The 14,353-nt window shown below is 55.8% G+C and overlaps 7 protein-coding genes across 7 annotated transcripts; 4 read left to right on the top strand and 3 right to left on the bottom strand.

Annotated features, from left to right (window-relative positions):
• Nucleotides 1–898: 898 nt before the first annotated feature.
• C8A04DRAFT_31320 (uncharacterized protein) lies at nucleotides 899–2,366 on the bottom strand (the record flags this gene model as incomplete). The annotated part of the gene is made up of 2 exons (XM_062781722.1): nucleotides 899–1,424; nucleotides 1,519–2,366. The coding sequence occupies 2 exons, from the start codon at nucleotides 2,364–2,366 to the stop codon at nucleotides 899–901; spliced, it is 1,374 nt and encodes a 457-aa protein (XP_062634484.1).
• An 850-nt stretch (nucleotides 2,367–3,216) lies between these two features.
• Nucleotides 3,217–4,054, top strand: C8A04DRAFT_39344 (DASH complex subunit Duo1-domain-containing protein; the record flags this gene model as incomplete). The annotated part of the gene is made up of 2 exons (XM_062784552.1): nucleotides 3,217–3,447; nucleotides 3,584–4,054. The coding sequence occupies 2 exons, from the start codon at nucleotides 3,217–3,219 to the stop codon at nucleotides 4,052–4,054; spliced, it is 702 nt and encodes a 233-aa protein (XP_062634483.1).
• A 194-nt stretch (nucleotides 4,055–4,248) lies between these two features.
• On the bottom strand, nucleotides 4,249–5,709 carry C8A04DRAFT_14343 (ribonuclease H2, subunit B; the record flags this gene model as incomplete). Its single annotated transcript, XM_062778054.1, has 1 exon — nucleotides 4,249–5,709. One exon carries the CDS (start codon nucleotides 5,707–5,709, stop codon nucleotides 4,249–4,251), a length of 1,461 nt encoding a protein of 486 aa, XP_062634482.1.
• Nucleotides 5,710–6,442: 733 nt separating this feature from the next.
• On the top strand, nucleotides 6,443–9,454 carry C8A04DRAFT_39342 (uncharacterized protein; the record flags this gene model as incomplete). Its single annotated transcript, XM_062784551.1, has 3 exons — nucleotides 6,443–8,846; nucleotides 9,090–9,242; nucleotides 9,381–9,454. 3 exons carry the CDS (start codon nucleotides 6,443–6,445, stop codon nucleotides 9,452–9,454), a joined length of 2,631 nt encoding a protein of 876 aa, XP_062634481.1.
• Nucleotides 9,455–10,218: 764 nt separating this feature from the next.
• On the top strand, nucleotides 10,219–10,584 carry C8A04DRAFT_31316 (uncharacterized protein; the record flags this gene model as incomplete). The annotated part of the gene is made up of 1 exon (XM_062781721.1): nucleotides 10,219–10,584. One exon carries the CDS (start codon nucleotides 10,219–10,221, stop codon nucleotides 10,582–10,584), a length of 366 nt encoding a protein of 121 aa, XP_062634480.1.
• Nucleotides 10,585–11,412: 828 nt separating this feature from the next.
• On the top strand, nucleotides 11,413–12,027 carry C8A04DRAFT_14344 (uncharacterized protein; the record flags this gene model as incomplete). The annotated part of the gene is made up of 1 exon (XM_062778055.1): nucleotides 11,413–12,027. The coding sequence occupies one exon, from the start codon at nucleotides 11,413–11,415 to the stop codon at nucleotides 12,025–12,027; it is 615 nt and encodes a 204-aa protein (XP_062634479.1).
• Nucleotides 12,028–12,559: 532 nt separating this feature from the next.
• Nucleotides 12,560–13,345, bottom strand: C8A04DRAFT_31314 (uncharacterized protein; the record flags this gene model as incomplete). Its single annotated transcript, XM_062781720.1, has 1 exon — nucleotides 12,560–13,345. The coding sequence occupies one exon, from the start codon at nucleotides 13,343–13,345 to the stop codon at nucleotides 12,560–12,562; it is 786 nt and encodes a 261-aa protein (XP_062634478.1).
• Nucleotides 13,346–14,353: the final 1,008 nt, after the last annotated feature.

Genomic DNA, 14,353 nt, shown 5'->3' with positions numbered 1-14,353 from the left:
CAATTCCATGTCACTTTAATGCGAAGGCATAAACAGACAGCCATATGTAATCTCAATCATCATATTACCGATGCCACAGCCCCCTACGGCAGCGACATGTGTGTGTGTGTGTGTGTGTCGTCGAAATAAGTACAAATGCTGGGCAAAACCCAAGCCCATTTTGCCCAATTTGCCCATCTAGTGCGCAACCAATCCCTTTCCCTTTCCGATCCTTAGGTACATACCCATTCTCCTAAAGTGCTGAACCAGAACCTGAACCGCCAAGTCATCATCTAACTATCCGGGTGGGGTGTATGGGGGAGATTGTGCCTGTGTCTCTCTCATGTCTCTTGTCTCCAAGCCTGAGCCTGAGCCTGAGCTCTGTAGCCCGCAACCGATGTCTGCAACGAAATGCCGGCTGGTTGTGGGGGTTGTTTGGCCATGAGATGAGCAAGAGCAGGAAATACAAGGCAAAGCGAAATGAGGAAGAAAGCAGAGAATTCAAGGCCGAAAAACAGAAGGGGGGAAGGTGTAGGTAACGCAGCGCAGTCTTCATAATCCGTGTCCGTGTCCCGCCAAACACACCAGCGCCGTAGTAGTTCCCTTCAGGAAATGATGCAAGCCCGAGATTGTGCTGTGCCAAGGCGAAGAAGAAAAACAAAAAGACACGGAGAGAGAGAGAGAGAGAAAACCCAGAGAGAAGAAAACCCAGAGGGAGAAAACACAAAAGCAACCCATAAAATCATTTACCACGCCTGTGGTCAAGACCGACTACCCATGGCTTGCCAGAATGCTATCTTATCCACAACCCGAAAACGGTGTATTTGTACCCGCAAACGGTGCAGATCCAACCCCCCAATACGCGCAACGCAACGCACGCAACGCACGCAAGAAACAGGCCCGGTCGTTGCGCCCGGAATCAAGCACGGGAACGCTTGGGAGCGGCCGCGGGGAGCTCGTCGCCAGAGCGCTTGTGACCGGAGGTAGTCTCGGCGGGGGCCTTAACACGGCGCCAAGCGTCAAACGGGCTGCGCTTAGCAGCGGACTGTTTTCCCTTGGACACCGGCTCGGCGGCCTTCTTGCTGGTGAACCGAGTCGTGCGGGTCGTGGTCGGCGGTGAGGCCGGGGCGAATCGCGGGGCGTTGGGCGTGCCAGGCTCGTCGAAGATCAGCTCGGTGGGGGTTCGGACCTCATCCTTGCCCGCTTCGAGACCGGCGAGCACGTGGTCCTCGATGTCGGTCACCGCCTCCTCCTCGTCGAGATCCTGGGACTCGTCGGAGTGGGCAGTAGGGAACAAAAGGCGGGGTTTGATGGAGGAGCGAGTAAAGTGGCGCTTGGTCGGAGACTCGACAGCGCTCTCCAGGCCACCCTCGCCCTCGTCCATGCCGTTGTGGGCTGGACCCTCCTCCATGTCGGAAAACTTGCGGAACTGTTTCTTGCCACGGCTGCAAAGAGGCGTTAGTGAAATGAAGTAATTACGGTGAAATGAATGCAGATCAAATCTTGTTTTCTGAAATTTGCAAGAAAATAAAAACTCACAAGACAATCAACATGCCGTCATCGCGACGAACGGCCTCCTCGATCGAGACCTTACCCTCGCCGGGGATAGATACCATGGCACGCTTGCTGCGGCGCTTGGGGGCCTCGGGGGCGACGTGGTCCTCTCCGACGTAGAACGGGTTGTTGGCGCTGCGGTCGACCTCGGGGATGCGCTCGTGGGAATCGGTGAAAATTTGGAACGAGGTCTCGGCGGCAGCGCCGCTGTAGAAGCTGCCGGGGCCTTCGGTGGCATCGGCGCGCGTCTTCGTCTTGCTGGGACCGGCTGCGGCGTCCTCCTCGTCGCTGTGGAACAGATTTCTGGCCACCGACTTCACCTTGGCCTTGACATTCGCATTCGCGGGGCGCTTCGGGGTTTTGGCCGGGGTAATTAGCATGCCGGCGCCCGAGGTAGTGCTCGCGCGATCAGTAGAATGCGCCTCGGAAGCGGTCGCAGGCGACAGACCGAGGGCGACGGCCGCGTGGGCGGTAGCTTCGGCAGTGAGGGTGCCCGAAGCCTTGCGCGATCCGTCGACGGGCGGCATGCGCCTCTTCTGAGGCGAAATCGCCGGAGTCGCCATGGAAGAAATGAAGCGCTTCTTGGTCGACTTGGGCGATGTGGTCGAATTGTCGTGGTGTTGCGATGAAGAAGAAGAGTGGCGATGACGAGTCGCCGGTGGTGATGGGGTGCGGTTCGTGGACCGCTGTGCGATGCGGGAAGATTTTCGTGGGGAATAGGGCTCGTAGGAATCTGAGTAGCCGTGTTGGGGTGCCGGGGGTGTTCGAATTCTTGACGAGGTCCGGCCCGGAGAGGGTGTCGACGGGGCGATGGGCTCCGCTGTGTCGGCCATTGTGACTGACCGCTTGAGGGTTTCGTGAATCCCCGTTTGTTGCTGAATGCCAGCGCCGAGGGGAGACAGGCTCGGCGGGGACAAAGTGTCAACTAAGCGGCGTGTCGGAAACGGGCGGGGGGTATCGCGAGGGTGAAGTCGAGGGTATGTCTGTGCAGGTGAGGCGAATGAGATCCGGATGTTACTCTTTCAAGGTGGGAGCACAGCCGAAGCAAGAACAACAATGAATAACAACCGTCGTAACAATGGCAACAAATAGCGCACCAAACTATGCAGCGCAATGCATACCAAGCACAACCATAAAATATGCCGTGATCCTGGATGGCACGGAGAAAAAAAAAATAGGTCGATGGTGGTTTGGAGGGTTGTAAGATGCGAAAATGGAAATTGTGCCCAGATTCGCGATTGGGGTGGTGGAGGAGGAAATGGAAGCGAGGAAGGGGCTGGGAGCGGTCTCTGGTTCCTTGCCAGGCCCTGCCCAGCCTCCCATTGGGCTCCAGCCCCCCTTGTCGTTGGTTTAAGTGGCCCGACGCGAAGAACGCGAAACCCCACAGTTTTCTCTTCACGACGCGTCGCTAGCGTGCTTTCACCCGGCAGTACCCCTGTCGACCCCTCCCCCTCCAATCCGAGCACAACAACGCACCTCCGCAAGGGCTCAAAAGTCAACAAAGCAACGTCATTTCATCCACAGCAAGGGAGGAACCCAAGCTGTGCGACCATTCCTAGCCTCAAATTTTATGTTAAACGTGGCAGCCAAGCGAGGCTAGCCAGGGACAGCAAAGCTCTGGTCAAATCAACTTCACACCCAACCCTAATTCGCCAATTCCAATCCTGCATCTCGACGCCCACCATGGCCGACGACTTCAACACTTCAGACCACGAAGACGACTCCTTCGCCTCGCCGCCGGAACCCACACCGGCCGGCCGGTCCAAGACGCCGACCCGCCAAGGCGGCTCGCGGTTCGACACCGATGAGTCCCGCGAAGCAGCCCTGCGCAAGGAACTAGAAGGTGTCCGAAAAGTCAACGAGGTGATTGAGGGTGTCATTGGGACCCTGGAGCGGGCGAGGGGAAACATGGGGGTACGTATGGACGTTGATGTTGATGTTGATATAATCTTGTAGACGGGTATAAACCCGCAGACGGATCTACCCGCCTACCGAGCGTACATAAGGGTTTTCCCCTCTTGCGTCATACACTAACAAGAACAACTTACAGACCGTCTCCCAAACCGTCACAAGCGCCTCGACCCTCCTCAACACCTGGACGCGCATCCTCTCCCAAACCGAACACAACCAACGCCTGCTCCTCAACCGCGAGTGGAAGGGGTCGACGCAAGACGTGGCCGATATGGAGAATGAAGCGCTGCAGAAACAACAGGAAGCTGAGCGGCATGCGGCCGAGGCCGAGAGGCGGCGGGAGGAAGCGCGCCGGAGGGCGGAGGAGGATGAGAGGAAACGGAGTGCGGGTACGGCGTCTTCGTCGAGGACTGCTGCTGGGAGGGGGAGTGGGATTATGAGGGGACGGACGACGACGAGGGGAGTGGGGGGTTCAAGGGGGGCTGCGAGAGGGGGTGCTTCGTCTGCGGCGGATACGACATCGAGTACTGGCGGTTCGAGGAATACGTCGGGAATTGGGAGGGGAGGGTTTGGATATACCCGAGGCGCGCGATCAAGAGGGGTGAGATGAACTTGTCCGTGTGTTGTTGCCTTATTTTGATGATTTATGTGTCCATGCCGTGATAGTGGTCCGAGACGCCTGCCCACCTATCCGCCCTGAAAACTGAAAGAAAGAAAGGGAAAAATATACAAGCGGGTTGCTGGACTAGATCCACACCCGCGAACCAAATAAACCCGATACCCAACACTGCTCCTCAAAAGACGTTACTTCTTCTTGAAAAAGTCACTCATCTTCTTCATCCCATTGGTATTCACCTTCATCAAATTCTTCACCCCCCTGCTCATACTCGCCTTCTTCGCCTTCTCCTCCGCCTCCTGCTTCCTCCTCTTCTCCGCACGTTCGTCCTGTTCCTCATCACCCCCCCTCTTCCGCGAAAAATCCCCCGACCGCTCGGCCGCCGCCTCCTGTCGCACCTTGGCCAGCTGCGCCAGGTATTGGTCTAGCGGTCCAAAATCTACTCCTAGACCCGTTGTCGTCGACTCCTTGGCCAGGTGTGTTTTTAGGGTGGCTGTGATGGACGGATCGATGTACCGCGCACAGATGTAATCGAATGCGACTCTCAGCCGTTGAAGGTGAACCACCTCTTCTGAGGCTGTCATCGCGCTGGCTACGCCGTTATCCCCTTCACCGTCCGCAGCGACGGAGGTAGACGTAGCCGCAGTACTTGCCGCCGACACCTCAGTCGCCGAACTCCCCACCGTCTCCGTCGACGCCACACTCTCCTGCGACTCCCCCGTCGTAGTCGGTGTCGCCGTACCACTCCCACTCCCATTTCCCCCGGCACCCGCACCCTTCCAATCAACCCTCACCCCCAAAACCGGCGCCTCCAAAGCCCGCCTCACAAACCTTTCCTCCATACTCCCCGGCAACTTCCCCTTCTCATCCCCCTTCCCCCCCTCGAGCGTCGTCCCCGGGCCGCCCAAAACAGCCCTCGCCTTCCCCAGCACCTCCCGCACAACCTTCCCCTCACTAACCCGATACATAATCTCCCCCCCTGCCTCGACCGTATCACACACCGCAGCCATGCGTGCTTCAACCAGCTGGCGCGTGGCGGTGGATGAGGGGTTGGTGGTGGATAGTAAGGAGGCGAGGTGACGGGAGGGGTCGGGCAGGGTGTCGAGGTGGTCGTCTAGGGAGAGGAACATGCGTTTTGAGTCATTGGACGACGACGAGGATGGGTTGGCGAAGAGGGCGGGGAGGAGGAGGAAGAGCGGGTCGTAGGGGGTTGTGAGGTGGAGGGTGGGGGATTGGATGATTTCTGTTTTTGGTGTTGTTGTTTGGGGGTTTGTTGGGTCTGTTGCTGCTGGTGTCTCGGGTTGTTGGGATACTGAGACTGAGGAGGAGGAGGAGGAGGAGGAGGAGGAAGACTGGACGAGCCAACTGCGCGGGGCGGATCGTAGAGGCGAGGCGACGGTGGTGAACTCGAAGAAGCCGGATTCGGGGCAGACGAGGAAGCGGGAGGGTTTGTTGTTGCGCGGGTGGTGGAGGGTGATGACGCGGGCGGTGGTGGGGGAGACGGATTTGGGGAGGATGAAGAGTTTGGACGGGTTGTCGGAGGTCGGTGGGAGGGTGTAGACGGAGGAGGTAGAGGACGCTGGTGGCTTTTTGGTGTCGTCGGCTTTGGAGGTTGAGGCTGCGGGGCCTTTGGCGCGTGTTCTCGCCATTTTGATGATCGTGTTGAGTGCAATGGTCCGTCAATTATTACAGGTGTTTCTCCCCAGAGTCAATTGTTCCTTGGAATGCTCTGAAGCCGTGTTTTTGGTGTTTAATTCAGGAACTCCTGTTTTTGGTGGTCAATGCTGGAAATCCAAATCCAAAGGACGAGGTTGACAAGGGTGCAACAATACCCCTGTAGGTGGGACGCGACTTGGACGCGTCGAGACGCGCTTCCGGCCCCTCGCGGTGGATCCTGCGACCCGCCTTCTGGAACGTCTTCCGTTGCGCTGCGCTGGCTTGCCGTTCTTGCCCAAACGCTCTAGGCTACGATCTCTCACACACTGAGTTGCCCGCCCGATTACCTTATCGAGAACCACAGGGCTTATCGATCGTAGCCGCAAGATCGCCAACAACAGACTAGCAGGTCCAGGCAAAACACCACTGTTCATCCCATTCCGTCGCTCTTTACGAATACCTCTTTCCCTATTGTCCGTTTCGACGCGACAAACCCACATGCTCCCTGCAGCCGCCCGATCATGGTCTTTTCGTCGCACATTAATTGGCTGACACTACGACGTCGCGGCGCTTCGACGCTCGGTTCCCCGTTCCGCTCTCCGCCGTCGCGCTAAACAACAGCCAGCAGCAAACGCCGATTTCCGTTTGCACATTATTCAATATTTCTCTTCACCATAAATCCACAAATCTCACCCCCACGCTCTACCAAGAGCTGTTTGACCCGCCATGGCCGCCCAATGGCCACCCCGATCACCACACGACGTCCTCATGAGCACCCCAGGCGGGCGGGAAAAGCTCCGACGCATCGCAGAGCGCACCTCACCCTCACCATCCCCATCGCGACTCAGGACGTCGCGCTCCATGGCTGCCCTGCCCCCCAAACCAGCAGCCGACGACGACGACGACGAGATGTTTGAAGGCGGGGAACTAGACGACGAGGAGGACGACGAAGAGACGCTACAGCTCAAACTGCAGGCGATCCAGGCGCGGTTAAAACTGAAGAAACTCAAGGCAGCCAAGGCGCTGAAGCGGAACAGCGGGACGCAAGAACCGAGTTCCGGGTCGGGAGATGGAGGCGGCGGGATCCCATTACAGTCGAAGCTGGCAGTGGTGCGGGATAGACTGGACAAACAACAACAACAACAGTCGCGCAACTCGATCGAGGTGCCGGCCTCGCCCACCCGGCGACCGCAGTCGATGACAGATCTGCAGACGTCGCCTAGGAGGGTGCTGCTTGGGATTGACAAAGGGCTGAGGGGCGCGGACGTGTCGTTGAAGAGGGCGCCGATACAGCGATCGGGGACGGAGTCACGGTTAGGTCAGCAGCAGGGGGGTGTCTTGCAGCGCGCGAAATCGCCGCTGGATGCGCCGCAACGGGAGACAAAGAGGCCGCTGAGTTTTAACGAGCGACTTGCGTCGGCACGGACAGAGGAGATTGCCAGGAAGGAGAAGAGGGAAAGGGCACAGAATGCGAGGACGACGGCGTTTAGTGTGGGGAAACAGGAGATGGAGGAGTACAAGACAAAGGCCCAGGACCTCCCGGAGCTTCCGTCGAAACCGCAAGAGTTCTCGAGAGACCAGATTCTTTCGTCCATGGGGAAACCACCAGTGCCGCAATTGCAGCGCAGCAGGACGCTTTCCGACCTCCGATCAGGGACTACTGCTGCCCCCACCACCAACATCACCAACACATCGAGCTCGTTCTCAGCGGCTACGAACGGCGATTCAGGTGCCGCCTTTGAGCCATACTCGGGGCTTCATTTGTCGAAGCGCATCCTGCCGCATAATGTGCTGGCCCGCGCGGTCTCGGGAAAGAAGTCGTACCTGTTGAAAGACCTGCTCCGCCAGGTGAAAGCGCCCGACTGGTCTCTCCCCGACGACGAGACGGACATTGTGGTGTTCGCCATCGTCGCCAGCAAATCCGACCCGCGGGACCACCGTCCGGGGCCAGGCGGAAACGGGAAAGCACAGCAGGACCGCGGCAAATACATGGTGATCACGCTCGTCGATCTCACCTACGAAGTCGACTTGTTCCTCTTCAACACGGGCTTCGACCGCTTCTGGAAGCTTACCCCGGGGACAATAGTCGCCATCCTAAACCCCAACATCCTACCTCCAGTCCCCGGGCGCGAAGCAACCAACCGCTTCGGGCTAACCATCAACTCAGACGCCGACACCATCCTCGAGATCGGCAGCGCCCGCGACCTCGGCTACTGCAAAAGCATCAAAAAAGACGGCACCTACTGCAAGAGCTGGGTCAACTCGCGCCGCACCGAGTACTGCGAATACCACACCAACGAAGCCGTCCGCAAAGCCCGCAGCTCCCGTGTCGAGCTCAGTTCCACAGCCGGCTTCGGCGGTGGCGACGGGCCCCGAGGACGCGCCAACTCCCGGCGCGTCTTTGCCAAATCCGAAGAAGACCGCCAGCGCGGCAACTACGACCGCGCCACGCAGAGCCAGTACTTCATCAGCACCGCGCACCGGTCCACCGATCCAGACGACGAGCGTCTCACGGGTATCGCCGACCGTAAAGAGCGCGAGGAACACCTCAAGCGACGGCTCGCGCAAAAAGAAAAAGAACGCGACATCGCCCGGCGGCTTGGTGAGATGGGCGGCGGCGCGGGGAGAGATTACATGACGCGTGCGGCCTCCCGCGCCAGCGGGACTACCTCGCGCGCTGGGGGTGGTGGGCCAGGGTCCAGTTTCTCGTCTGTGACGACCTCGTTTTCCTCTGCGCCCCCGCCCGCTTCGTCGGCTACCACATCTGCTACTTCCTTTGGTTCCACTGCCCCAACACCCCCGGGCATGAAACCAGACCTTCTCAACGACCCAAACAATATCCACCAACCACGCAAATGGGATGCTCGCGCGCTCGGCCTGATCGGTAGGCGTGGATCCGACCAGCCCAAAGTCAGCCTCGCTCCCCCGCCGAAACCTAGTGCCAATGGTACAACGACAGGATCAACAGCCGCCAAACGCAAACGGCCCGAGTCCTCCGGCTCATCGTTTAGCAGTAACAGCGCGGGACAGCAGCAGCAGCAGCAGCAGAACGGCCCTGGCGGCGGTCGCGCGGCATTGTCGCTGGGATGGGGGAGTAATTTGCGGGATAAACTGGGAAGGATGAAAGAGGGTGAGCGGTTGGATGGGCGGAAGGTGTTGGCGGGCGGGGCTGGGTTATTCGGTAATGGAGGTGGAGGTGGAGGCGGAAATGGAGATGGGGATGGAGATGTACCGATGCTGGATGCTGCTGCCTCCCACACCCACGCCGACCCTGGCCCTGACACCAACTCCAACTCCAACTCCAACTCCAATACCAACAACACCAACACCAACACCATCCTAACCGCGGGCGCGGACGCCGCCACAGAACTAGGTCTCCCCAGACGCGGAAGCGCCAGTACAACCGCAACCGCAAGCGCCATAGCAACCCGCCGAGGTGATACCTCCCCCGTACGGAAAAAGACCCGGTTTGTCACAGATCGCGGGATTAAAGAGGCCGGACGCGAAAGTTTGGGCGAGACGTTGAGTATGAGTGCTGCGGCGGCTGCGGCGGCGAAGATTAGGGAGGTTAGGGCGAGTTCGAGGGCGGGGAGTAGGTCGGGATTGAGGCCGGGGAGTCGGTTGGGGGCCGGGGCTAGACTGGGAACTGGGACGGGGGCTGGAGCGGGAGTGAGGAGGAGGGTGGTGGTTGTTGATCAGGCGGGGGGGGATGAGGATGATTTGGTTGTTTTGGAGTAGGGGATGTATTTTATACTATGCATTGGTTTGCGTGTGTGTGTGTGTGTGTGTGTGTTGGATGGTTTTTGTTTCGGGGAGGGTTGTGGAACTGTTTGTGGGGGTTCTTGGGGGGGTTCTTCTCAGAGAAAAAGGCGGCAAGTTCAAAGAGCGCATAGATGAGAGGACGAAAGGCGTTTGACTGCACGGCGTAGAGCGGGATGCTGGGCTGGTGGGTTTGGGAGGTGATTGCTGTGTGGGCATATGTAAGGGGTAAAGGGCACGTCCCCCAGCTGTAAAGTACTGTCATGACTTGTTTGCATACTCGGCGTTGGTTTGCTTTTGGCGCTGCCCTGGTTGGCTGAACTGGAATATACACATACTTGACACGCATACTCGACAATCCACTTACACTCACTACTATGCACTGCGTATCCTATGTAGAGTAGAGAGCAGCCAAAAGTCATCACCCTCCAGCTGCCTATCCTATTTACCCGTGCCCTTGTCAGTGCGTGGATTGAACTCACAGTATTTCTTATACTGTACAGTACACAGACGTGTATTTCTATGGCGTAGGAATTACACCACCACCTTCCTCCCTTTCCTCCCTTTCCTCCCATCCCTCTTTCAACACCGTAACCATACCGCGTAACGTACCTTTCTTCGTACCGTATCCAAACCCGTCACACTCTCATACAATCAAGGTATTCCATCCAATCTGCTTTCCTATCAAGTCCTACTAAACACCCCCAACTAACTAGCCCCTTTACCAGCCAACTCAACTCAAAATGCCTCCCACCGACCGTAAGCAGTACTCGATCATTGCGCGGGTACAGGCTCTGACCCTCCACGCCTGCGGAACCAAGGTATCCGACATTGAGAAAATCACGGGGGTCAAAAAATGGGCCTTCATGGCCCTCCTCGCTCGCGCCAAGAAGCGGGGGTACGTGCCCGGTGCGCGTATTGTGTATGAGCATATCCAGACGATGGGTGCTGCTAAGAGTCCCGTGAAGGGTGGAAAGTCCCCCAAGGTTGGGGGTAAATCTAAGCGTGGAAAGGGTGTTGAGGAGGAGGACTTGGATGGAGAGGGTGGAGATGAAGAGATGGAGGAGGGAGAGGAGGAGGTTTCCGATTCGGAGTCTACAGCTGTTTGAGGAATGGTGAGAGGGTGATTTCAAGGGGCTGAATTGTTAAAGTGTTGTCACGACGCTTCGTTTGCGGCTGGAGGATGCAAGGAGGAATCAGGAGAGAGCTTCTGGCGTGAAGAGCTGTGGAAATGCAGGAGAACGGGATGTTGAGCTTACGGGGATCCATAGGTTGTATGTACAGTCCGAACTGATGGGTAGAAGGCTGACAGCCCTGCTCAGTAGTCAATTACCTACCGCAACAACATCGAAGGTTCATTTGGTGATATCTGCTGTCCCACTGTCCATTTTGCCCAGGCCTGATGCCTAGGAGATAAGCCTTGGAATACCGTGAACCCGACCCCTAGCAAGGTGGCATAGGGTGATGACTTTTGGCCGTACTCGGTACACTGCAGTATACCATGTATTCCACACAATGTATAGAGGACGGCCAAAAGGAATGACTTCCAGCTGCCAAGCCTGTGCAGCAAGTACACCTGCCAACATGCGAAAGGAAACCACGACCCTGTTGACACCAACTACACCTTCGTACCCGTGGGTCTCAATGGGGCATGGATTATACCTACCATAGACTAATGCCTTCTCAAGTTTCTCCCGTCATCTCCCATCACTTTCAACATCCGTAACCGTACCAACAACTGTAACCCCCCAAGCGTATGCACACTCATTTTGGCAGCCGTGATATATATTCCCATAGTGTCAAGGTATGTACATGCAGTAATATCTCGTCTGTCTATTTCCCCCCTCTAACTACAACTCGAACTAACCCCCCTCCTCCAGAATCAGCCTCATCTCCCAGCCAAGCAAAGCAAGTAACCCAAGCAACCCAAGCCAACCATGCGAACTAAGCAAGTCAAGAAACACAAGAAACACAAGAAAAACAAACCCACCAAGCCCCCGATCGCAAAAAAGCCCCCGATCGTAAAGAAGCCCCCGATCGTAAAAAAGCCCCCGATCGTAAAAGAGCCCCCGATCGTAAAAGAGCCCCCGATCGTAAAAGAGCCCCCGATCGTAAGAGAGTATTACTCCATCATCCAACGAACCCAAGCCCTAACCCTCCACGCCTGTGGCACCACGGCCGCCAAGATCGAAAACATCACCGGCATCAAAGAAAACACCTTCCATACCATGCTGCAGAGGGCAAAGTCGCGCGGCTACAGTCCCGGGGACCGGATTAAGTACAAGCATATCCGGAATCTTCGGCGTAAGCAGCCCAAGGCTGGCGAGGAAACGGAAGGGGAGGACAGCTGCACGACTCCTGAGGGGTGGGAGCCCGAGACGGAGGAGGAGGAGGTTTCGGGTGGAGAGGGAGAAGAGGTGGTGGGTGAAGGAGGGGAGGTTGGGGATACAGCTGGGCTCTCTGGAGGAGAGGGGATGGATGGGGTGGATGGGGTTAAGAAAGCGGAACTTTCTGATTCGCAAGCTACAGAGGTTGGTAGTGGAAATGATTGAGGGGTGATATTGAGTGGGTGGTTTGGTTACGGGTGGCCTGAAAGGAGGAATCAGCGAGGTCTTATGTATACAAATAGCTGTAGAAAAGACGGGAGGAATGGAACAACCTTGGTATATAATTAATAACAGCTTCACTTTCACCTCTTACACTCTTAAAAGAAAAAGAGAATAAGCAAAAGAAAAAGAAAGCAAGTAAAAAAAGGAAAGTAAGCAAAAAAAGAAAATAAGGAAAAGAAAAAGAAAATAAGCAAATTAAACAGAAAGCAGCTAAAAGGAGGGGGGGGTGAGCAAGATGAGCAAGAATTACAAACTCACTAGCAAAACCCATATTTTAACCATAACCTTCTCCCCATCTAACAATACTATCACTATATCTCAACCTCTTACTCCACCAATAAAATAAGAAAAAGAAAATAAGAAAAAGAAAAGAAAATAAGCAAAATAAACAGAAATTACAAACTCACCAGCAAAACCTGTATTCTAACTACAACCTTCTCCCTATCTAGCAACACCATCACCATATCCCAACCTCTCACTCCACCAGTCCATTCTCATCCCCATTCACATACCCATTCACATGCCCATTCCCCCCTCTCACCCCCCTCTCCTCATACGCATCCTGACCCCCACCCCCCCGCCAATGTAAATCCTCATCCCCCACAACTTCATCCCCATCCTCCAACCCCATCGCAACCATAAACGCCCCCTGCAAACTCTCACAAAGCACCCCCAACTCCCTCCACCCATACACCAAGCTCCTCATCACCCTCCTCCCCGTCCACCCTCTCCTCTGCCTCCTTCTCCATCTTCGCAATGACGACGACGACGACCGCCCCGATGAACCCAGCGCCTGCGGCTCCAACTCCGGGTTTGAATCAGAGTCGGAATCGGACTCGGGGGGAAAATACGGATAATAATGATCAGCCGGCAGCCGCCCCCTCGCTTCGATTGCTGCCTGCAGTGGTGCAAAGGACCCGATATCGGGGACTTCAGGGACCTCGGGAGCAGCAGCAGCTGCTTCTCCTCCAGATAAAGAAGGCAGCCAGGAAGGGAAATAGAGGATGCGTTCGAGGCGATAAGATAACCAGTCCTGGGGGGTGTGGTGGTCGTGATTGGGGTGGTTGTTATTGTTGTTGTTGTTGTTGTTTGGGTCGGGCGGGAAGAGGAGGGGGAGAAGATGGCGGGTGATGATGCGGGTGAGGAAGTAGGAAGGGTAGAGGGCTAGGTAGAGGGCGAAAAGGCGGACGAGGGGGTTTCGGCGGATGTTGGGGGGGATCGGGTGGAGGGAGATGTCGAGGGGGGGGATTCGGATGTCCATGTTGTGTTGGCGTGTTGGGTAGTCTTGTAGTGTAAGAGTGGTTGTTATTCGTGATGGTGTTTGCGATGATGTTGATGGTGGTGATGGTGTTGATGGTGTTAAAGCCGATGATATTGCAGATGTGTGCGAGACATCAAATAAACCAGAGGAAGAAAAGAAAGAGGGGAACAGAAGGGCCAACGCCATATCAGTTACTAGTTTAGTCTATAGTGAGATGATGTCCCTCCCACGTCTTAAGTCCCACCCACAACTGTATGCTATCGCGTACATTTCATATCCGATCCCGTCTGCGCACAATTCCACTTCGATCCAATTTCACCCTCAGACTATACCCTCAAGCCCTTACCCTCAAGCTCCTACCCTCGGGCTCTTACACCCAGACACATCGAATACACCAAGCGTAAAACGTCATGCACGCTCATGCATTATCAGTCACCTAGTACAGTCAAGGAATCAGCCAGGCCATCAGATAAGCCAACGTCAGTCAAATTGAGTAGTCAACTTAAGCTAGTTAATGCAAGTCAACTTCAATCCGAGTCTAGATAAGTCAGTTAATACAAGTTAAGTCAGACGAAGTTAAGTCCCTTCAAGTCAAGCTAAGAAGTTGAGTCAGTCAAAGCCAGCTAATGAACCAACCTTCCATTAGTCTTAAGTCTAGCTAAGGTGATTCAAGTCAAGTCAACCAAGCCAAGCTAAATAATCACGTTAGATCCAGTTAATTGGGTCAAATCAGGTCAAGTGAAGTTAAGTTAGGCCAATAATGTAAGCCAACCTACAATCGGAGTTGGGTTAATTAAGTCAGGCCAAGTCAAGCCAAACCAACTCAAGTCAAGTCAAGCCAAGTCAACCTCGAAGTCAGGCCAAGCCAACGTAAAATCAAGTCAAACCATTCATTCCCAAGCCAACCCACCAGCTATAACGCCTGCCTAACTAACCCAATGCAAGCGCTATAATTAACACCAGCCAACGTCAGTCCTAGTCCTAGTCCTAGTCCTAGCAGCGCAGCGC

Source organism: Dichotomopilus funicola (assembly GCF_033296635.1).
Source record: "Dichotomopilus funicola strain CBS 141.50 unplaced genomic scaffold C8A04scaffold_64, whole genome shotgun sequence".
NCBI classification, from domain to species: Eukaryota; Fungi; Ascomycota; class Sordariomycetes; order Sordariales; family Chaetomiaceae; genus Dichotomopilus; species Dichotomopilus funicola.
The sequence above is the reverse complement of the archived record's forward strand: the minus strand, read 5'-3'. Positions and strand labels throughout refer to the sequence as shown.